This window comes from Bufo bufo, chromosome 1, assembly GCF_905171765.1.
Source record: "Bufo bufo chromosome 1, aBufBuf1.1, whole genome shotgun sequence".
Lineage (NCBI taxonomy): Eukaryota > Metazoa > Chordata > Amphibia > Anura > Bufonidae > Bufo > Bufo bufo.
The window spans coordinates 737,568,495-737,591,723 of NC_053389.1; the positions used below are offsets into that span (position 1 = coordinate 737,568,495).

At 44.2% G+C, this 23,229-nt stretch overlaps 1 protein-coding gene across 6 annotated transcripts in view; it reads right to left on the reverse strand.

Moving 5' to 3' along the window:
- Nucleotides 1-23,229, reverse strand: part of LOC120986083 (NACHT, LRR and PYD domains-containing protein 12-like) — a 285,272-nt gene that overhangs the window by 43,499 nt on the left and 218,544 nt on the right. For 5 of the 6 annotated variants that reach the window (XM_040414414.1, XM_040414412.1, XM_040414413.1 and 2 more), the window contains one exon: nucleotides 7,770-7,940. The exons of the other annotated variant lie outside the window; for it this stretch is intronic. In XM_040414414.1, the coding sequence (XP_040270348.1) occupies nucleotides 7,770-7,940 (171 nt within the window). The remainder of the gene's footprint in view (nucleotides 1-7,769; nucleotides 7,941-23,229) is intronic. 6 annotated transcript variants of the gene reach the window in all.

Here is a 23,229-nt window from a genome sequence, read left to right on the forward strand (position 1 = left end):
CGAATCCAGCGAACCCGAACTTCAACGGGTGCGCTCATTCCTACTCCTGTGTGATTAGGACAGGTTTTGTGTGGACTAGTAGGACGGCGGCCATTTTATTTTTCCTAATGATTGCTCCCTGGACAAAACAAGCCATTATAACTAATAAAAGGTATTTGGGAATATATTTATAATAAAGTAATATTTAAGTTTTTTAATTGTCTTAATTCCCAGAGAACCCCTTTAACCTGTTTAGGACATTGGGCGGACCGGTACGCCCTGATGTCCCGATCCTTAAGGACACAGGACGTACCGGTACGTCCTATGTATTTCCGATCACCGCCGCTCGGCGGGCGGTGATCGGAAACCGGTGCCTGCTCAAATCATTGAGCAGGCACCTGGGGACAATGCGCTGGGGGGTCCTGTGACCCCCCCTTCCCTCGTGTAGGCGATCGCAGCAAACCGCAGGTCAATTCAGACCTACGGTTTCCTGCGTTTCCGGGTTATTCGGGTCTCTGGGGACCCGATAAGCCGGAACAGGATGGTGATCGGTGGTGTTATAATACACCACCAAAAACCATCCTGCGATCCTGAGAGGTGATGTGACATCACCTCTCAGGATCGCCTCGGCGGGCGGGAGGTTCAAATCATAGCAGCGCTCCTCTCTTCCTCCTTTTCAGTCCGGGAGCCCGAGGAGAGAGGAGCGCTGCATCGATCATCAGAGCCAGCACCCCCCATCTGTTCACTGCTCAGGATCCAGCACCCCATCTGTGCCCCAGCACCACTAGGTATTTAGGGAAAGGCTAGGGACAAGTTAAATTATAGATATATTTAGGGAAAGTTAGTGAAAAAAAAAAAAACTGTTACTGATTGCATCACCCTAAATCGGGTGTCTGGGGTCCACAGCACAGCTGTGTGAACCTAGACCCCCCCAGGGGTGCTGCAGCTTGCCCCCCTGCCCCCCCTCCTCACAACTTTTTTGGGGCGCAAGCAGTTTTTTTTTTTGCGTACGCTGACTGTGACCGGCACTCTTAGCGTCCGGCCACTGTTAGCGCATCGCACATTTTTTTTCACATTTTTTGCCCTTTTTTTTGTTGGTCTTTTTTATTTTTTGTCTGTTAGGTTTAGGCTAAGTTCGCGAACATCCGTGCCCACTTACACACGCACACTAAATAAAAATTGCACACACACATGCACACACTCCCCTATGGCCCGCCGGATGTTCTCGGCCGAGGAGGCATACGCTCAGATTGCCTCCGAGTCCGAGAGCCCCAGTGAGGACAAGGATGACCCCACTTTCCTTTTGTCATCCGCGTCCTCCTCATCATCTAGCGATGATGATGAGCCCCCAAGGCGGCGGAGCAAGGGGACTGCCATACTAGGGACCCTGTGGCCCACCCTAGTACGAGCAGCTCTGGGGCTCGTACTAGTTTTCCAGGCCACCAGTTAAGTCCACCAGAGCCCCCTGCCGGTGAACCTGTCTGGTGTACCCCAGAGCGTTTTGAGCCCGTGATTCCTGATTTTGTAGGCCAATCAGGGATCCAGATTTCCACAGTGGGCTTTACTGAATACAACTATTTTAGTCTTTTTTTCAGTGACCACTTTTTAAATCTAATGGTGGAGCAAACAAACCTGTACGCCCAACAGTTTGTTGCTCAACACCCGGGCTCCTTTTTGGCTAGGCCCGGTGGCTGGACCCCAGTGAGTCCAGCCGAGATGAGGACATTTTGGGGCCTCGTGCTGCACATGGGCCTAGTCAAGAAACCTAGTGTCAGGCATTACTGGAGTGGGGATGTCCTCTACCAGACCCCTCTTTACAGTACGGCCATGACACGCTTCCGGTTTGAGGCCATCCGGAAATGCCTGCATTATTCAGATAAAGCAGCATGTCCCCCCAAGGTGATCCTGCCTATGACCGCCTGTACAAAATCAGGCCGGTCATCGATCACTTTGGGGACAAATTTGTACAGGCCTATGTACCTGGAAGAGAGGTCGCGGTTGATGAGTCTCTCATTGCTTTCAAGGGGAGACTCCTTTTCCGCCAGTATGTTCCCTCTAAGCGGGCGAGGTATGGCGTGAAGCTGTACAAACTTTGTGAGAGTACCTCAGGGTACACTTACAAGTTTTGTGTGTACAAGGGGCGAGATTCTCGTATTCAACCCCCAGAATGTCCCCCCACTCTGGGTGTTAGCGGGAAACTTGTGTGGGAACTTATGCACCCAGTGCTAGATAAGGGTTACCACCTGTACGTGGATAACTTTTATACTAGTATCCCCTTGTTTCAGTCCCTCGCCGCCAGATCCACATCTGCTTGTGGGACCGTGCGGAAAAATCAACGCGACCTCCCAACCTACCCCCTCCAGGTACCTATCCCCAGGGGTGAGACCCGTGCCCTTACCAGTGGAAACCTGTTGCTGGTCAGATATAAAGGACAAGAGGGATGTCCTTGTACTGTCCACAATTCACGGTAACGGCATCACCCCTGTCCCTCTGCGTGGTACCGCGGCAACGGTCCTCAAGCCCGATTGTATCGTCGATTACAATCGGTATATGGGAGGAGTTGATCTCTCTGATCAAGTCCTTAACCCATATAACGCCATGTGCAAAACCCGGGCATGGTACAAAAAAGTTGCGGTCTACTTGGTACAGGTTGCCTTGTACAACTCTTTTGTGCTGTCCCGGAGCGCTGACAACACAGGGACATTCCTTCAGTTCTATGAGGCAGTCCTCAAGGCCCTGATCTTTTCTGACCGGGAAAGAGCAGGTTGGAGTACCTCGGGAACTGGAGGTGCCCGGATCGTCCCTGGCCAACACTTTCCAGGTGTGGTCCCCCATACTGGAAAGAAGGGATGGACACAAAAAAAGGCAGAGTGTGTCACAGGAGGGGGATACGGAAGGACACCACTACTCAATGTGACATGTGCCCCGATGATCCGGGCCTCTGCATAAAAAACTGGTTCTCAAAAATTATTTTAAAAAAATTAGGTATCGCCGCATCCGTAAGAATCTGCTCTATAAAAATACCCCCTCCTAACCCCTCAGATGAACACGGTCAAAAAAATAAAATAAAAACGGTGCAAAAAAAGTTATTTTTTGTCACCTTAAATCACAAAAATTGTAATAGCAAGCGATCAAAAAGTCATATGCCCCCCAAAATAGTCTTCTCATCCTGCAAAAAATTAGCCCCTAACTAAGATAATCGGCTAAAAACTAAAAAAAAAAATGACTCAGACTCTGGAGATACTAAAAAAGTAGACATATTAGGTATTGCCGCGTCCATAAGAATCTGCTCTATAAAAATACCCCCCCAACCCCTCAGATGAACACGGTAAAAAAATATATATAAAAAAGGGGCCAAAAAAGCAATTCTTTGGCAAATTTTCAATTTTAATCAGTTTTTTTTCCAGTAACAAAGCAAGGGTTAGCAGCCAAACAAAACGTAATATTTATTACCCTGATTCTGCAGTTTACAGAAACACCCCATATGTGGTCGTAAACTGCTGTATGACCAAATGGCAGGGCGCAGAAGGAAAGGAACGCCGTATGGTTTCTGGAAGGCAGATTTTGATGGCCTTTTTTTTTGGCACCATGTCAGAATTTCTATTTTTGGTAACCTTGCCTCACAAAAATGTAATATAGATAAACCAAAAATCATATGCACCCTAAAAATAGTCCCAACAAAACTGCCACCTTATCCCGTAGTTTCCAAAATGTGGTCACTTTTATGGATTTTCTACTCTAGGGGTGCATCAGGGGGGCTTCAAATGGGACATGGTGTAAATAAACCAATCCAGCAAAATCTGCCTTCCAAAAACAACACGGCGCACCTTTTCCTCTACGCCCTACTGTGTGCCCGTACAGTAGTTCATGGCCACATATGGGGTGTTTCTGCAAACTACAGAATAGGGGCAATAAATATAGTATTTTGTTTGGCTGTTAACCCTTGATTTCTTACTGGAAAAAATGGATTAAAATGAAATTTGAGAATTTAAATTTTTGGGCAATTTTTCCATCTCCATTTGCCGATAACTATTGTGCAACACCTAAAGGGTTAACAAAGTTTGTAAAATCAGTTTTGAATACCTTGAGGGGTGTAGTTTCTTAGATGGGGTTACTTTTATGGAGGTTCTACTCTAGGGGTGCATCAGGGAGGCTTCAAATGGGACATGGTGTAAATAAACCAGTCCAGCAAAATCTGCCTTCCAAAAACCATACGGCGCACCTTTCCCTCTACGCCCTACTGTGTGGCCGTACAGTAGTTTACGGCCACATATGGGGTGTTTCTGCAAACTACAGAATCGGGGCAATAAATATAGCGTTTTGTTTGGCTGTTAACCCTTGCTTTGTTACTGGAAAAAATGGATTAAAATTGAAAATTTGCCACAAAATTCTCAAATTTCATCTCCATTTGCCAATAACTCTTGTGGAACACCTAAAGGGTTAATAAAGTTTGTAAAATCAGTTTTGAATACCTTGAGGGGTGTAGTTTCTTATATGGAGTCACTTTTATGGAGTTTCTACTCTAGGGGTGCATCAGGGGGGCTTCAAATTGGACATGGTGTAAATAAACCAGCAAAATCTGCCTTCCAAAAATCATACGGCATTCCTTCCCCTCTACGCCCTACCTTGTGCTCGTACAGTAGTTTACGACCACATATGGGGTGTTTCTGCAAACTACAGAATCGGGGCAATAAATATAGCTTTTTGTTTAGCTGTTAACGCTTGCTTTGCTACTGGAAAAAAATGGATTAAAATGGAAAATTTGCCAAACAAATCGAAATTCAGAAATTTTATCTCCATTTGCCATTTAACTCTTGTGGAACACCTAAAGGGTTAAAGACGTTTGTAAAATCGGTTTTGAATACCCTGAGGGGTGTAGTTTCTAGAATGGGGTCATTTTTGGGTGGTTTCAATTATGTAACCCTCACAAAGTGACTTTAGACCTGAAATGGTCCATAAAAATTGGGTTTTTGAAAATTTCAGAAAAATTTCAAGATTTGCTTCTAAACTTCTAAATCTTGTAACGTCCACAAAAACTAAAATGTCATTCCCAAAATGAGCCAAACATGAAGTAAACATATGGGGAATGTAAATTAATAACTATTATTGGAGGTATTACTATGTATTATAGAAGTAGAGAAATTGAAGATTTTTTTTTTACTTCATTTTACCAGTGTCATGAAGTACAATATGTGACGAAAAAACTATCTCAGAATGGCCTGGATAAGTCAAAGCGTTTTAAAGTTATCACCACTTAAAGTGACACTGGTCAGATTTGCAAAAAATGGCCTGGTCCTAAAGGTGAAATATGGCTGTGTCTTAAAGGGGTTAAGAAAGGCGTGTAAAACGGCGGTCCTAATAAATTGTCGCCTAAGTGCTCACCTAGCACAGCTGCCTATTTAAGCACCTGATGGGCAGGGTGTCGGGGGTGCCCCCACCAGTCAGATATTGTTCCTGAGGACAAGCCATCAATATCAAAGTCCCAGAGAACCCATTTACAATGTAGATACTTTTCAGCAGTTCTCTCCTATGACCGGGACCACATCACTGAAAATCAGACTTACCGTGTTTGACAATTTATAAGATGCCCTTTTAGTAAGAAAAAAATCTTGCTAAAAGTGTCTTATAATTAGCAGTCAGGGGGATCCAGCATGGCCAGATCCCTGACTGCTTCACTAGTGATCAGGCAGAGCACTCAAACAGATCTGCCTGACAAGTGAGAGAGGCAGCAGGCAGCAGAACCATCCGTTCAGCACACGGTGGAGGAAGGTCCTACTCTGTACTAAAAAGGAGATGAAAACTACAGCTTAAGGACCTTTGATGATGTCATCAACAGGAGGAGACAGAGCAGGAAGACTGTACAGCTGGCACTGCTGTATGGAGATGTTAGTTTTTACTAACGATACTAAGTGTGTATAGCAAAGCTGTATGTGTGTAATAGAGCTATATGTGTGTAATAGAGCTATATGTGTGTAGCAGAGCTGTATGTCTGTAACACAACTGTATGTGTGTATCAGAGCTGTATTGGTATAGCAGAACAGTATGTATGTAGCAGAGCTGTATGTATGTAGTAGAGCTGTATGTATGTAACAGACCTGTATGGGTGTAGCAGGCTGTATGCGAGTATGGCAGTGCTGTGTGTATAGCAGAGCTGTATGTGAATATGGCAGTGCTGTGTGTGTATACCAGATCTGTATGTGTGTATGGCAGTGCTAAGTGTGTATACCAGAACTGTGTGTGTCAAACACAAATACTTAAAAATAACATAACAGAAGAAAAAGCATGGCCGGACACCACAGCAGTGACAGGAATAGAGTTGCATTGAGAATCGAAGTAGCAATATCCAATCAATACTTTTAGACACGGATCGATACCACACCGGGTCTTACTATTTAACGATACTAGGCTGCACTGTTATCTGTTAGAGAACATGGCGTTCTCTGCTCTCAGCGTGCACCATGTTCTACTCAGCAGCACAGTGGAGAAGAAGGGACTCTCTCCCTCCCTCCCCCCTGTGACGCGGCTGCCGCTGCCACCAATGAGATCCTTACACTTTGGATACGGGGAGGGGCTTTGGCCAATACGCCACCAATGAATGTGATTAACACATTAATTCAAGTGTAGGCAGCGGGTGCCAGCGGCGGTATCACATACCCGGCCCTCTATGACAGGGCATGCGATCCGTGGCATTTAACCTCTCAGGTGCAGCACCTGAGGGGTTAATTGCCACGGTTCAGCGGTTCACATGCTCTGTTATTGAGGCCGTCGGCACCCGCTGCCTACACTTGAATTAATGTGTTAATTACATTCATTGGTGGCGCAGTGCTCCCCCTGTATTATACATCATATCCATTGGTGGTGCAGTGCGCTGTCTCCCCCCTCCAAATCCCCTAGTATTAGAATCAATGGTGGCACAGTGGTCACAGGCTCCCCCCCTTATTGTTATATTCATTGGTGGCAGTGGTCATTGGCGCCCCCCCCCCCAATTGTTATATTCATTGGTGGCAGTGGCCACAGGATCTCCTACCCTATTCTTCATTGGTGGCAGTGGCAGTTTCGATCGGAGCCCCAGCAGTGTAATCGCGGGGCTCCGATCGGTTACCATGGCAGCCAAGACGCTACTGAAGCCCTCCATGGTTAGCTCCCTGCTGCCGTGTGCACAAAGCCCAGAGCAGCAGGGAGAGTGTGAGATCCTATTCACTGTAATAGATCTCTATCAGGGGGAATGGGACAAGAGTTCTAGCCCTAAGGGGATAATAGTTATTAAATAAAAAGTTAAAAAATATTTTAAAAAAACACCAAAATATTAAGTATGAATCACCCCCTTTCCCAATTTTAAATATAAAATATATAAACAATAAAAAAATAAACATATTACATATTGCCACGCCCGAAAAAGTGCAAACTATTAAAATATTAAAAAATATCTCCTATACAGTGAATGCCGTAACAGAAAAAATAAAATCTAAACCGCACAATTCTCCATTTTTAGTCACCTTGTCCCCCAAAAAATAGGATAGGACTGTTCTATTATGGACCGGACCTTCCATAAAATGCGGAATGCACGCGGCTTTTTGGTGTTTCATTTTTTTTGCATGGTATCGAATGGTATAGAGTATCGAAATACTTTTTATGGTATCGAAATCGAATCAAAATGTTGGTATCGTGACAACCCTAGTCAGCAGTTTATCTTATAGACATAACAATGTTGCGGAGCATAAAATAGAATAAAATCCATGTATAACTTGTGCCCCACATGTCTCAGTCCTGTACACATCTCTTATACTCACCGTAATGTCTCTATCCTGCAGGCCGGACTGGACAGAGCCTCCATCAAGTCACTGAAGTGAGGACCAGACAGACGGTTACCAGACAGGTAAAGTATCTTCAGGGACTGGTTATTCCTTATTACAGATGCCAACTGGATGCAGGAAGTGTCTGGTAGATTATTATTAGCCAAACTGTAAGAATAAGAAGATGAGATGTGGGTGAGGCGTCCACAGAGCGTTAGTATAAAATCTGTAGATTGTGACTGTGGAGAGAAAATGTCCCCGGCTGTTAGTAAAATCCATAAATGTCATCACTAGAAGCCGCCTCTTGTGTGTGGTGGATGTTAGGAATGGCGGCAGCTATATGATATGTCTATGTCCTAGAAATCCAGAACCCCTGAGGAGTGTCCTCACTTTATGGCATGTCATAAATCAGTGATGATGGCAGCACATGAATGTACAATAGTCATAAAGCTGGAGGAACTTGTGTCAGCGTCATCAGCTGCTGAGAGCTCTCCTTCCTCCATCTATTGTGGCCCTCAGTCTGTGGCCCCTGTGGCCTCCATTCTCCTTCCTCCACCATCTATTGTGGCCCTCAGTCTTCTTCCTCCACCATCTATTGTGGCCCCTGTGGCCCCTGTTCTCCTCCTCACATTACTACAGGACACCAGTGGCTCTGCCCTCGCTCAGTCAGTTATTTGGGGGATGGATTATTAGTAGACATTACACTACATTCAGGGTTTCTCTGGATTCTGCTGGTATTGATTATTACTTATTGATAACGAGCAGTAATCGTCTCCATTCTGAGTAAATTACAGTCGGGGTCATCAGTAATAATACCGCCATACAGCTGTAATGTAGCACAGGCAGAGATGAGCGCTCTATGGCGGTAAGGGCTCATGTACATATTACAGCTCTGTATAACCTGGGAGTTGCTCAGACCCATAATCCGCCCCATAGAAGCAGATGTGTCCTTCCTGTCCCTCCAGATGTCTCTCAGGACATATGACACCTCCTCCATGTGGAGGCACAATGCAGGTTCTGATGAGGTCAGTCCTAGAACACTTACCTGTGTGTTATCCGGGGAGGGGGTCACTGCTCCCATTATGTGTTATACAGCGGGGGGCAGGTATTAGTGATAGCACTGCTCTTCTCAGACATGAAGGACATTACTGATTGTGTTTTCATCAGACTGATGTGTTAAAGGGATCATCAGAACCTTTATGTTATCATATAAGGTTCTGCTGAAGAATTTAAAGGGGTTATCCAGGAACTGGATATTGATGTCCTATCCCCAGGACACATCATTAATATGAGACCTGTGGGGGTCCGACTCCTGGCATTTCCCAGCTGTACTCACCGGAGCTCAGGAGAGCGCTGCCACCTCCTCACAGCTCACCAAGTACAGAGCAGTACAGTGTATAGTGGATGTGTTTGGTATTACAGAGCAGTACAGTGTATAGCGGATGTGTTTGGTATTACAGAGCAGTACAGTGTATAGAGGATGTGTTTGGTATTACAGAGCAGTATAGTGTATAGCGGATGTGTTTGGTATTACAGAGCAGTACAGTGTATAGCGGATGTGTTTGGTATTACAGAGCAGTACAGTGTATAGCGGATGTGTTTGGTATTACAGAGCAGTACAGTGTATAGTGGATGTGTTTGGTATTACAGAGCAGTACAGTGTATAGAGGATGTGTTTGGCAGAACAGCAGAAAACATCCAGCAGCAGGCTCAGGAGAAAACCCAATGTCTTTATTACTTCGTTATAAAATCAATATCACAAGCGGTAACACCCTGCTTTTAGCCTCATCATGCCATCCAAAACATGTAATAAAAGGCATTCCCTATGATGAGACCATTAGAGTCCGCCGAAACTGCTCAGAAGATTCAATATTTGAGTCAGAAGGAACAGCTCTGTTTGAGAGATTGAGAGGATCCAGTGATCGTATTCTGAAGCAGGAGAGAAAGTAACACGAGAATAGAGAGGCAATGATTACACATAGTACAGTGAGGAGGGAAGGTGAGGACAACAGACAGGGAGTTGTCACCTCCTACAGTCGCCAGTTTCAGGAGATACAAGGTATTATCAGGAAATATCTACCCATTTTATTTTAAGATGATAGCTTGCAACACATTTTAGAGCCAGGCTTTCAGGTGGTGAGCAGACGAGCACCTACTCTGTACTGCACTTTGTCCCCGAGCTTGTTCATAGAAAAATCGGATAATGGCAAACCCACGTGGCTGAATGTTGTGGGCAGTTACAAATGTGGCCATAGTGTTTGTAAGACTTGTCAATATATTACAGTGGGTAAAACATTGGAATCCAGTGTAACCGAGGAGGTCTTCAAGATCAGATCGTATATCAACTGGAACACGAATAATGTCATTTATTTGGCGACCTGCAAAGCCTGCAGCGTTCAATACGTGGGATGCACCTCAAACAGCCTGAGAGTGCGAAGAAGAAAGCACTTGTCGGATGTCTCCAATCTCACACTGCTGAACGTCTCCATGCTATCTAGACATTTTAGAGATGTCCATCAGGGTGACCTGACAAGCCTGAGTGTCATGGGTATAGAAAGGGTTAAATCCACACAAGGAGGAGACATAAACAGGCGACTGCTGAATAGAGAATCTTTTTGGATTTTTACACTGAACACGAGAAATCGGAAGGGTATGAATAATGGATATGATGTGATCTATGAGCACTAACTCGCTCCCGTTCTGTTTCTTGTTGTGTTATAATTGAGGAGCATTTTACCTGTATTTTAAACTCTTGGGGACACAGGGCATACAGGTACGCCCTGATGTCCCGGTACTTAAGGACACAGGGCGTACAGGTACGCCCTGTGTATTTCCGATCACCGCCGCGCGGCGGGCAGTGATTGGAACAGAGTGCCTGCTGAAATCATTCAGCAGGCACTCTGTGACAATGCCAAGGAGGGTCCTGTTGTAACATCCCAGAGTATGTCACTAAACTCTGTCACCCAGCTTCATTATGTTAAGATGTGAATGTGTTAATATCTGATGTAATCTCACTGTGCATTGCCATGTATTTATCTGTATTTTATATATTTGCTGTAATTTCCATGTACACCAGCAGGTGGCAGCAGTATGTAGCAGATAGTCTGTAGTAAAACCAAGCCAGTTAGTATACCTAGACTGGAATGGTACATTCCAGGCTAGCTTCCCCCTATATGCCCCTATATGCAATAGGCCTTTTAGACAGGTACATCACTCTAAACCAGTACTATTTAATTGGTCCCTCTTCCCCCTATATGCAATAGGCCTTTTAGACAGGTACATCACTCTAAACCAGTACTATTTAATTGGTCCCTCTTCTCTCTCTCTCTAATTTAAATAGCGCAGCAGTTTCACTAAACTCAGCCGTCTCATCATTATTTTAAATGATAAGAATAAAAGTTAAATCTTAAAATAAGTATAATAAGGCATACTCAGTTAATAACAAACAGATATTTGAGACCACTGAGAATACTTTATAGTGGGTCTATTCTATAGACACCTACTATAAACATATGACGAGGAGTGGAACATGCCCACTCTTACTTCAGAGGGAGGACAGAAGGTTCTAGGCAGTGTACCAGCCACCCCCTGTTGGGGTAGGCTGTGTGAATAGGAGCTCCCAGAAACAGGGATCCCAACAAAGGATTCAGGCCTAACCTGAGGCCTAAAGCAACCTTCCCAGCCTGAGTTCCTTACCTCAGCTGGAGGACAAAAAAAGCAGCAATTGCAGAACTTCTAGATCTCCAGGATGAAGCCATCATTCCCTGCGAGCAGTCCTGTAAGTACAGATTCCAGAACAAGGAGAAGATAAGTACCTCCATAGCTAGTCAGGCCCAAACCAAGCAGAACCCAAGACAGAGCAGAAGACAGATACCTGCCAGATCTATAGGCGTATGTTCAGATGCAGAATAGATATATTATTCCTGCCACATATTGCCAATACCTGCTGGGACCCCAAGACTATTGCTGTATCATTGTATGGATCTAAAGCTGCCACTTATAACATCAAGTAAAGACAAGTTGGACCCTATTATCTGTGTGGAATTCCATCATTCCTCTATTACTCCTATTTGCAACACTCATTTTATTGCATGTGAGCCAGGATACAGGAGTCCAGCCGTACTACAGGTAGGAGACACCGTTGACACTACAATATCTACCATACAGAGACAATATCCCCCTCTGGCATTCCTCACCTAGTACGTGTGCTCATAACATCTTAAAGGGCCCTGCTACAGTATCTGCGCAAGCTGCAATTGGCGTCACAAACTAAGAACTATTAATATTGCGCCAGTATGCATCTGTCCCAATCCGGCTTACTGCACTGTGACCCCCCACGTATCGGTGATCGCTACAAACCGCAGGTCAATTCAGACCTGCGGTTTTCAGCGCTTTCGGAAGTTTCTGATCCCCGCGGTCCGTGACCGCGGGGATCAGAAACTGCAAAATGACACATCTTTTAATTTTTAACATCCCCCCTGCAGCCCTCATTGTTATGTGCAGGTGGTGCTGGCGCGCGCACGCGTGATCATCTGCCCGTCCCCTCTCATTTCCAAGATGGCCGAGCGGTTTTAGCAGAGTGTCAGCACACAGCTGACACTATGCTTGAAATGGCTGACATCTGTGCTGGCACAGATGTCAGCCATTTAACCCCTTCCATGCCACGGTCCGTAGGGACCGTTGTATTGAAGGGGTTAACAGTGAGGGAGCTCCCTCCCTCTCCCATCGGGGGCTGCTGTGCCGTTTCAGCCCCCGATTGTTGACGGGATCACAGAGGGAGGGGCCCCCTTCCCGTCCCATCACCCGCTGCTCTATTGTGGCAGCGGGTGATAGTTACCATGGCAACCGGACGCCTTCACAGGTTTCCGGCTTGCCATGGTAAGGCTAAGTCTGATCAGACTAAGTGTAAAGTGAAAATACAGTACAGTACACTATATAGTGTACTGTATTGTATTATACAGACATCAGACCCACTGGATCTTCAAGAACCAAGTGGGTCTGGGTCAATTTTTTTTTTTTAAGTGAAAAAAAAAGTAAAAATAAAAAAACACATTTATCACTGATTAAAATTTTACAAAATTAAATACACTACACAGGTTTGATATCACCGCGTCCGTAATGACCTGATCTATGAAATGGTCATGTTACTTTCCCCGCACGGTGAACGCCATAAAAAATAAAAAAACTATGATGAAATTTAAATTTTGCCCACCTTACTTCCCCAAAAAAGTGATCAAAAAAGTCGTATGAACTCCAAAATGGTACCAATCAAATTGGCACCTTATCCCGCAACAAATGAGCGCCTACATGAGACAATCGCCCCAAAAAGTTAAAAAAACATGGCTCTCAGACTACGAAGACATTTTTTCTAAAATGCTGTTATTATGTTAAAGAAAAATAAATGAAAAAAATTATACATATTAGGTATCTCCGCATCCGTAAGAACCTGCTTTATAAAAATATCACATGACCTTACCCCTCAGGTAAATACCGTAATTTTTTTTAAATAAAAACTATGTAAAAAAAACATTTTTGTCACCTGTAACAACCTGCTCTATAGAAATAATACGATCTAACCTGTCAGATCAATGATGTAAATGACAAAAAATAAAAACGTTTCCAAAACGGCTATTTTTTTTGCAAATTTTCCATTTTAATCCATTTTTCCAGTAACAAAGCAAGGGTTAACAGCCAAACAAAACTCAATATTTTTTGCACAGATTCTGTAGTTTGCAGAAACACCGCATATGTGGTCGTAAACTGCTGTATTGCCAAACGGCAGGGCACAGAAGGAAGGGAACGCCATATGGTTTTTGGAAGGCAGATTTTGCTGGACTGGTTTTTGACACCATGTCCCATTTGAAGCCCCTTTGATGCACCCCTAGAGTAGAAACTCTAAAAAAGTGACTCCATCTAAGAAACTACACTCCTCAAGGTATTCAAAACTGATTTTTACTAACTTTGTTAACCCTTTAGGTGTTCCACAAGAGTTATTGGCAAATGGAGATGAAATTTTAGAATTTCTATTTTTTGTTACCTTGCCTCAAAAAAAGTGTAATATAGAGCAACCAAAAATCATATGTACCCTAAAATAGTACCAACAAAACTGCCACCTTATCCCGTAGTTTACAAAATGGGGTCACTTTTTTCTGGAGTTTCTACTGTAGGGGTGCATCAGGGGCACTGGCGTAGGGATCGCCATAGCAATGGCTATGGGGCCCTACGCCACTGGGGGCCCGGTCGCCGGCTGAAGATTTTTTTTTCTTTAACACACAAAAAACTATACAAACGATTTATATAACTTATTAGAAAAAAATAAAAAATTATGGCAACTTTTCCAAAAGCATGATCATCTCATGCACCCCCTTCATGGCATGGCGTTGCCTCTCCTCCATGGCCTTCATGCGCTCCTGAATGGCCCGCATATCATTACGCTGCTCCTTTTGCATTTTGGCCAATTTGGCCTTCAATGTCTTCATTTCTGTTTGAAAAAAAAAAGAACATTTGTAACTCTTATTAAACCTTTAATTTGTGGTGCATCTGACTTTATGATCGCTTGCTATTACACCTTTTTGTGAGAAGACTTGTCAAAAAAATTGTCTTTTTTAAGAGTTTTACATTTTTGTTTAAAAAGGTGTCCACCTGAGGGGTTATTTGGTATGATATTTTTAGACAGCTGATTGTTACAGGTGCGGCAAGACCTAATATTTTTCCTTATTTTTTAGTTATTTCTATTTTACACAATAAAAGCATTGTTGAACCAAAAACAATTCATGTTTTACTGTCTCCATATTTTGAGAGCCATATTATTGATTTTATTTGGCGATTGTCTAATGATAGGGTCTCATTTTTAGCAGAATGAACTGACCGATTGTTACTATTTTGGGGGGCATATGCCTTTTTTGATAGCTTGGTGTTGCACTTTTAGTGATGTTAGGTTGAATAAATGATATTAATATTTTCTTTTAATTGTTTCTTTTTTCTTTTTTTTTCAAGTGTTCACCAGAGGGGTTAGATCATAGGATATTTTTATAGAGACGGTCGATATGTACACGGCGGTACAAAATATGCCTGTTTGTCTATTGTTTTCCTTTTTTTAATTTTTAATTTAAAGTCTTTATACACATTGACGATTTAAATCTCAATACGTTAGTTAGTGATCTTTATGATCATTATATAGTGTATTAGTTAGTGATATTTCAGTACAGTATAATTTTATTTTGTTTGTTATTTAGTGATAGTTCTATTGAGTTTAATATTATTTATTTGGTAAATCAATTGTTTTAATGTAGATAAAAGAGTTATTGTCCAGTGTTCTTTTTTTGTATTACTATAGTGTATGTTGTCGCCTCATTGTTGGCCCTTTTAATGTTTATGTACATGTTATGGATACATAATCATATTGCTATGTGAGCATATTTACCCTCCTGGCGGGGGCTGGTGATCACCTCCTCTTCCTCCGAGTCCTGAGATGGGGTGGAGCTGGAGGGTACAGCACTTTCCACCTCCTTCACTTCTCCCACATCTGGTGGGGGTGGTTCAATAGGCTGGGAGGGTCCGGCCTCCTCCTCTTCTGCCTCTACCTCCACAACCTCCACGGCCTCCGCCGATCGCCTTCTCCGAATGGAGGGAATAGGAACTTCTGTGATCACAGAATGTTCAGATTTTAGATAAACAACTCCAAAATCTTAAGAACATTTGATATAAAGAAATTCCAATATGGCGGGATCTATATATAATTGCAGTGGCTGCCAGCTTTATGACGCATAACTAAATAAAAAATTAACAGTATGAAAAAAGACATCCCCTCCACAGTGTCTTGATGGAACAATAGGGCGAGAGGAGACCCATGTAATTATCTCCTCACTGTATCATAGGATGATCTACTTCTCTACACCAGAGTCGGCTACTTCTTAATCCCATCACTAACACAATAGAACAAAGGGACAAATAAACCAACACATTCATTGGGAGTCTCAGAGCAGAGTTAACCCTTATTGCGTTTATGGATTCACACCATGCTACTTTAATGGGGAATACGAAAGATGTGGCCTATAAACTCAACCAAAAAATCATGGTTTGTAGTTCCCTCTAAACCAAATAGGTCAGAGTGGGGGTCTCCATAGTCCTGGGTCCATAGCCCGTAGGAAGGAGGCTAGGCCTCAGGCTTCTACTGCAGACACAGTGATAGTTCAGTCCGTCACTTGTCTGGCACAAAGCCAACACATCACATCACCCAAAGAACACCATCCCCACAGTGAAACATGGTGGTGGCAGCATCATGCTGTGGGGATGTTTTTCAGCAGCCGGGACTGGGAAACTGGTCAGAGTTGAGGGAAACATGGACAGGGATATTCTTGAGCAAAACCTGTACCACTATGTGCGTGATCTGAGGCTAGGACGGAGGTTCACCTTCCAGAAGGACAATGACCCCAAAAACACTGCTACAGCAACACATGAGTGGTTTAAGGGGAAACAAGTAAATGTGTTGGAATGGCCTAGTCAAAGCCCAGATCTCAATCCAATAGAAAATCTGTGGTCAGACTTAAAGATTGCTGTTCACAAGCGCAAACCATCAAATTGGAAGGAGCAGAATCAGTATTGCAAGGAGGAATGGGCAAAAACCCCAGTGGTAAGATGTGGCAACTGCTCAGAGAGACTTATCCAAAGCGACTTGGAGCTGTGATTGCCGCAAAAGGTGGATCTACAAAGTATTGACTTTAGGGGGTGAATAGTTATGCACATTGACCTTTTCTGTTACTTTGTCTTATTAGTTGTGTGCTTTACAATTAAACAATTTAAAAGAAGGTCTAAGTTGTGGGCATGTTCTACAAATTACATGATGGAAATCCTCAAACAATCCATGTTAATTCCAGGGGGTGAGGCAACAAAAAAAAGACCGAAGTCAAGGGGGGTGAATACTTTTGCTTAGCACTGTATACATTACAGAGTGTTGGCAAAAAATACAAAAGTTATTTACGTATGTACCTGGGCATTTTTCGTCCCGGATTCTTTTTATGAAAAGGGGCTGCCTTCGCTTCATGTCTGACCATTTTTTTATAATGGCCAGACGGCGGTGTTTGCGACCCATTTGGCGCCACATTTCATAGGCCAGCTCCCGCACAACCCTCTTTTTCTCGGCGTGGGACCGGGTGCGGTCGTATCCCGACCCAACATCCGCTGCAAGAGAAAAATGCAAGCATATAATCCCAATTTTTAACAATAATAGTATTGAAAATAATTTACTCAAGTAAACTGCTAAAAGTATTTAATGCTTTGAGGTAGAAATATTAGATTTAGGCTGCCTGCAACGCCAGTATTTGCTGGTTCATTTACAGTTACCCAGGGTGCATCCCGGGGAGATGAACCAGCTGTACACCCCATACCGTACCGTCACTTCACTAGACAGGTACATCTCTGCTTAGCTGGACAGTATCTGATAGCTCAGACCCCACCCACATACAGTCGTAATACAATCCCATCTTCTAACCGTAACAGTAAGGCCGCATGCACACGTGTTGTTTCAAAACTACAGACCGTACAAACCCATCCTGCAGAGTGGACAAGCGCACGGCGTCATTGGTTGCTATGACGACGTGCGCTTCCAGGCCACCACCGCTGTACTGTGATACACTTGTATGATCTATACAAGTGTATTACTGTACAGTGGTGGCGGCAAGAAGCGCACGGCGCCATAGCGACCAATGACGCCGTGCGCTCAGCCACTCTGCAGGGTAACCTAACATAGTGGGTGTGATGTCACAGGAATACTTAGTTCAAAAATCAATAGCTAGTGAGACCTTATAAAATGTGAAGTTTGGTGCACTTAAGAAAAATTAGAATCGCAGAAGGTCGCATATAAAGCCATTGTTCAGACATGCAGGTGAAATGTAATCAAATACACTAATGTAAGATTACTTACAGTCACCATGGGTTTTTCCTCTTCCTCGTTGAACTTCGCTCCAACCATCGCATCCATCTAATTGCTAGTCGGTGCAAACCAGTTGCTGTAGGCCACGCTTTCAGAACGCATGTGATCTTGCGATTTATATTTTGCCGAAATTTCGCCGATAAAAAAAGAATTCTTGTTGATCGTAAAATCGCTTAATACTTCTGGTATGTCAGTGTCCATGTTGTGGGACTATGTGTGCGCATCTACTAAGTATTTTGTGGCTGCAAATATGACCTGGAGGTTTCTCATGTTCGCCTGCCATGAAAATGAATGGGACCCGCCGTAAACCTGCGGGTTAGTGCACCCCCGTCTGCTCATACATGTTATTTTCCAGTCATTAATAGCATCTTTCTTGGGGTACAGTGATTTTAATCCTTCAGTTAGCTCACTTGTCACATTTCTCTCACTTGTTTTTAATAAAAGTAAAAGTTAAGTTTTATTGTCTGGGACAAGAGTGGTTAATAGCCGTGTAGGCATAAGTGTTTGTTCTAGTATAACCCCTTCCCAGACAGGGTCCTCTGCAGAAATTATATAGAAAGTATATTATTGGTATATAACACCCTTGTCTCAATAAGTTTTTTGGGGGGCAAATGGTATACCACACCAGTTGCAATTAGTTGTTTCAATAGCATTTGGCACTCTGTGTAGCTGCGGTATCGCAGCAGAACCGCACACAACTGCTGCACAATACAATTGCACTATAATATATTCTACGTTAGAAAGTATATTATAAGTATATCACACCCCTCAGTATGTCACACCTATCGATAGCACACCTATACCAGTCCTTAAAAGGACTTTTGTGGCCCTATTAGCTAGCGTTGTGTCCCTAACAGCCTGTCCCTGCTCCACACAGCAATCTCTCCCTACACTGGCAAAAGACTGAATGTAAAATGGCGGCCAGATCAGGTTTATTTATAAGGTAGGGGGTGTGTCCATTTGCTGAAACGTCTCAATCGGCTGTCCTGTCCCACCTGATGGATGTGTCATGGGTCAAAGTTCTTCACAATGTAAAAGGATATGGCGTAGGCCGACATCGCCATATGTTCGCCCATTTGGCAAATGAGCAAAGTTCGCCGCGAAACGACCGCCAAGCGACCCGCAAGGCCATCTCTACGTCTAAGTGCTCACCTGGCGCAGCTGCCTCTTTAAGCACCTGATAGGCAGGGTGTCGGGGGTGCCCCCACCAGTCAGAGATTGTTCCTGAGGACAACCCATCAATATCAGAGAACCCATTTACAATGTAGATACTTTTCAGCAGTTCTCTCCTATGACCAGGACCACATCACTGAAAATCAGACTTACCGTGTTTGACAATTTATAAGACGCCCTTTTAATAAGAAACAATCTTGCTAAAGGGTAAGACGGAGGTTCACCTTCCATTAGGACAATGACCCCAAAAACACTGCTAAAGCAACACTTGAGTTTAAGGGTAAATATGTAAATTTGTTGGAATGGCCTAGTTAAAGCCCAGCGAGCACTCTCCTCCTCCGGCTGGCCCTGTCAGCATTTCAAATCCCGCGCCTGCACCTTACGTGTCTTCATTTGGCGCAGGCGCTCTGAGAGAAGGATGCTCGCTTCCTCAGCACTTCCTCAGTGCGCCTGCGCTGATGACGTCTTCTCTTTCGGGTTTAGAGGTGACGTCATCGGCGCAGGAGCACTGAGGGAGTGCTGAGGAAGCGAGCGTCCTTCTCTCAGAGCGCCTGCACCGAATGAAGACACGTAAGGCGCAGGTGCGGGATTTGAAATGCTGACAGGGCCAGCCGGAAGAGGAGAGTGCTCGCTGGCCCTGTCAATCAACAGGAGGAGGGGGCGGTTTTTTAAAAGGAGGATGCGGCGGCTACCAGCAAGTAGACACCCTACTTGCTGGTAGTGAAGTAATTTGCATATTTTAAAGCTCGATTTTAAATGAAACTAAGCCACAGAACAAGGTAAGAGCACTATATAGGGAATAGTCGTCCAATAAGGATTTTAATATGCCCAAAAAGGAAAAATGAGTTTTGGGGGGTGACAGAAGCCCTTTAACCAATTTAAAAGAAGGTCTAAGTTGTGGGCATGTTCTACAAATTAAATGATGGAAATCCTCAAACAATCCATGTTAATTCCAGGGGGTGAGGCAACAAAAAAAGACCGAAGTCAAGGGGGGTGAATACTTTTGCTTAACAATGTATACATTACAGAGTGTTGGTAAAATATACTAAAGTTATTTACGTACAGTACAGACCAAAAGTTTGGACACACCTTCTCATTCAAAGAGTTTTCTTTATTTTCATGACTATGAAGGCATCAAAACTATGAATTAACACATGTGGAATTATATACATAACAAACAAGTGTGAAACAACTGAAAATATGTCATATTCTAGGTTCTTCAAAGTAGCCACCTTTTGCTTTGATTACTGCTTTGCACACTCTTGGCATTCTCTTGATGAGCTTCAAGAGGTAGTCCCCTGAAATGGTTTTCACTTCACAGGTGTGCCCTGTCAGGTTTAATAAGTGGGATTTCTTGCCTTATAAATGGGGTTGGGACCATCAGGTGCGTTGAGGAGAAGTCAGGTAAATACACAGCTGATAGTCCTACTGAATAGACTGTTAGAATTTGTATTATGGCAAGAAAAAAGCAGCTAAGTAAAGAAAAACGAGTGGCCATCATTACTTTAAGAAATGAAGGTCAGTCAGTCAGCTGAAAAATTGGGAAAACTTTGAAAGTAAGGGCTATTTGACCATGAAGGAGAGTGATGGGGTGCTGCGCCAGATGACCTGGCCTCCACAGTCACCGGACCTGAACCCAATCAAGATGGTTTGGGGTGAGCTGGACCGCAGAGTGAAGGCAAAAGGGCCAACAAGTGCTAAGCATCTCTGGGAACTCCTTCAAGACTGTTGGAAGACCATTTCAGGGGACTACCTCTTGAAGCTCATCAAGAGAATGCCAAGAGTGTGCAAAGCAGTAATCAAAGCAAAAGGTGGCTACTTTGAAGAACCTAGAATATGACATATTTTCAGTTGTTTCACACTTGTTTGTTATGTATATAATTCCACATGTGTTAATTCATAGTTTTGATGCCTTCATAGTCATGAAAATAAAGAAAACTCTTTGAATGAGAAGGTGTGTCCAAACTTTTGGTCTGTACTGTATGTACCTGGGCATTTTTCGTCCCAGATTCTTTTTATGAAACGGGGCTGTCTTCGCTTCATGTCTGACCATTTTTTTATAATGGCCAGACGGCGGTGTTTGCGACCCATTTGGCGCCACATTTCATAGGCCAGCTCCCGCACAATCCTCTGTTTGTCTTATAAACAGCAGTCAGGGGAATTTAGCATGGCCAGACCCCTGACTGCTTCATTAGTGATCAGGCAGAGCGCTCATACAGATCTGCCTGATCAGTGAGAGAGCCGGCAGGCAGGAGAACCGTTCATTCAGCGCATGGGGGAGGAAGGTCCTACACTGTACTGAAAGGAGATGAACACTATAGCTTAAGGACCTGTTATGATGTCATCAATAGGAGGAGCCAGAGCAGGAAGACTGTACAGCCGCAACTGGTGTAGGGAGATGTGAGTTTTTACTAAAGATGCTAAGTGTGTGTGTAGCAGAGCTGTATGTGTGTACCAGGGCTGTATGCGTGTAGAAGAGCTGTATGTGTGTGTACCAGGGCTGTATGTGTGTAGCAGAACAGTATGTATGTAGCAGAGCTGTATGTATGTGACAGACCTATCTGGGTGTAGCAGAGCTGTATGTGAGTATGGCAGTGCTGTGTGTGTATAGCAGAGCTGTATGTGAGTATGCAGTGCTGAGTGTATATAGCAGAGCTGTGTGTGTATCAGATCTGTGTGTTTTGCACACAAATACTTAAAAATAACCTAGCAGAAGAAGCGTGGCCGGACACCACAGAGCAGTGACAAGAATAGAGTCGCACCGGGTATCAAAGTATCGATACCCAATCAATACTTTTAGACCTGGATCGATACAACACCGGGTCTTACTATTTAACGATACTAGGCTGCACTGTTATCTGTTAGAGAACATGGCGCTCACTGCTCTTAGCGCGCACAGTGTTCTACTCAGCAGCACAGTGGAGAAGGAGTGACCCTCCCCCCCTTCCCCCCTGTGACGTGGCTGCCGCGGCCACCAGTGTGGTCATTGCACTGAGGATTAGGGGTGGGGCTGTGGCCACTGCGCCACCAATGAATGTAATTAACACATTAATTCAAGTGTAGGCAGTGGGTGCCGGCGGCGGTATCACATACCCAGCCCTCAATGACAGGACATGCGATCTGCTGAACCGCAGAAATTAACCTCTCAGGTGTGGCACCTGAGCGGTTAATTGTTGAAGTTCGCATGCCCTGTTATTGAGGCTGGGTATGTAATACTGCCGCCGGCACCCACTTCCTACACTTGAATTAATGTGGTAATTACATTCATTGGTGGCGCAGTGCACCCCTTTCCCCTGTATTATAAATTATAACCATTGGTGGTGCAGTGCGCTGTCCCCCCCAACCCCCCCCCCAAGATTATAATCATTGGTGGCGCAGAGGCGACAGGCACCCCCCCTCATTGTTAGATTCATTTGATGCAGTGGCCACAGGATCCCCTACCCTCCTCTTCATTGGTGGCAGTGGCAGTTCCAATCGGAGCCCCAGCAGTGTAATCGCAGGGCTCTGATCTGTTACCATGGCAGCCAGGACGCTACTAAAGCCCTCCATGGTAAGCTTCCTGCTGCTGTATGCACAAAGTCCAGGGCAGCAGGGAGAGTGTAAGATCCTATTCACTGTAATAGATCTCTATCAGGGGTAATAGGACAAGGGTTCTAGCCCTAAGGGCTAGAAAAAAAATAAATAAAAAGAAACACCAAAATATTAAGTTTAAATCACCCCCTTTCACAATATTACAGATAAAATTTCTAAACAATGAAAAATAAACATATTACATATTGCCCCTGAAAAAGTGCAAACTATTAAAATATAAAAAAATATCTCCTATGCAGTGAACGCCGTAACAGAAAAAAAAAAAAATCAAAACCGCACCAGTCGCCACTTTTAGTTACCTTGTCCCCCAAAGAAATAGGATAGGACTGTTCTATTATGGGCCGGACGTTCCATAAAATGCGGAATACACGTGGCTTTTTTGGTGTTTTACTCTTTTATGCATGGTATCGAATGGTATAGAGCAGTGATGCCCAACCTACGGCCCGCGGGCCAAATCCGGCCCGCGAAGCTGTGTCATGCGGCCCGCATTCCCCACATTAATTAGCGCAGTGAATGGCACAGTCAGCGCAGCGATGCTGCCTGTGCCTGAAATTACCAATGTTATTGGTTGGTATAGGCGCGCGCCGGAGCCATACAGGTCCTGCAGCAGGGGAAGCCGGCGGAAGCTGGAAGAAGGAGGGGCCGGCTACCAGGGTGGCTGTTGTAAGGAGAGCGGGGCGCGCTGCTGGAGGACCTTGGGAAACATGACAGGGTCGCTGGAAAGGTAAGGAGCCGTAGACTCATGTGATTGCTCTCCGGTGA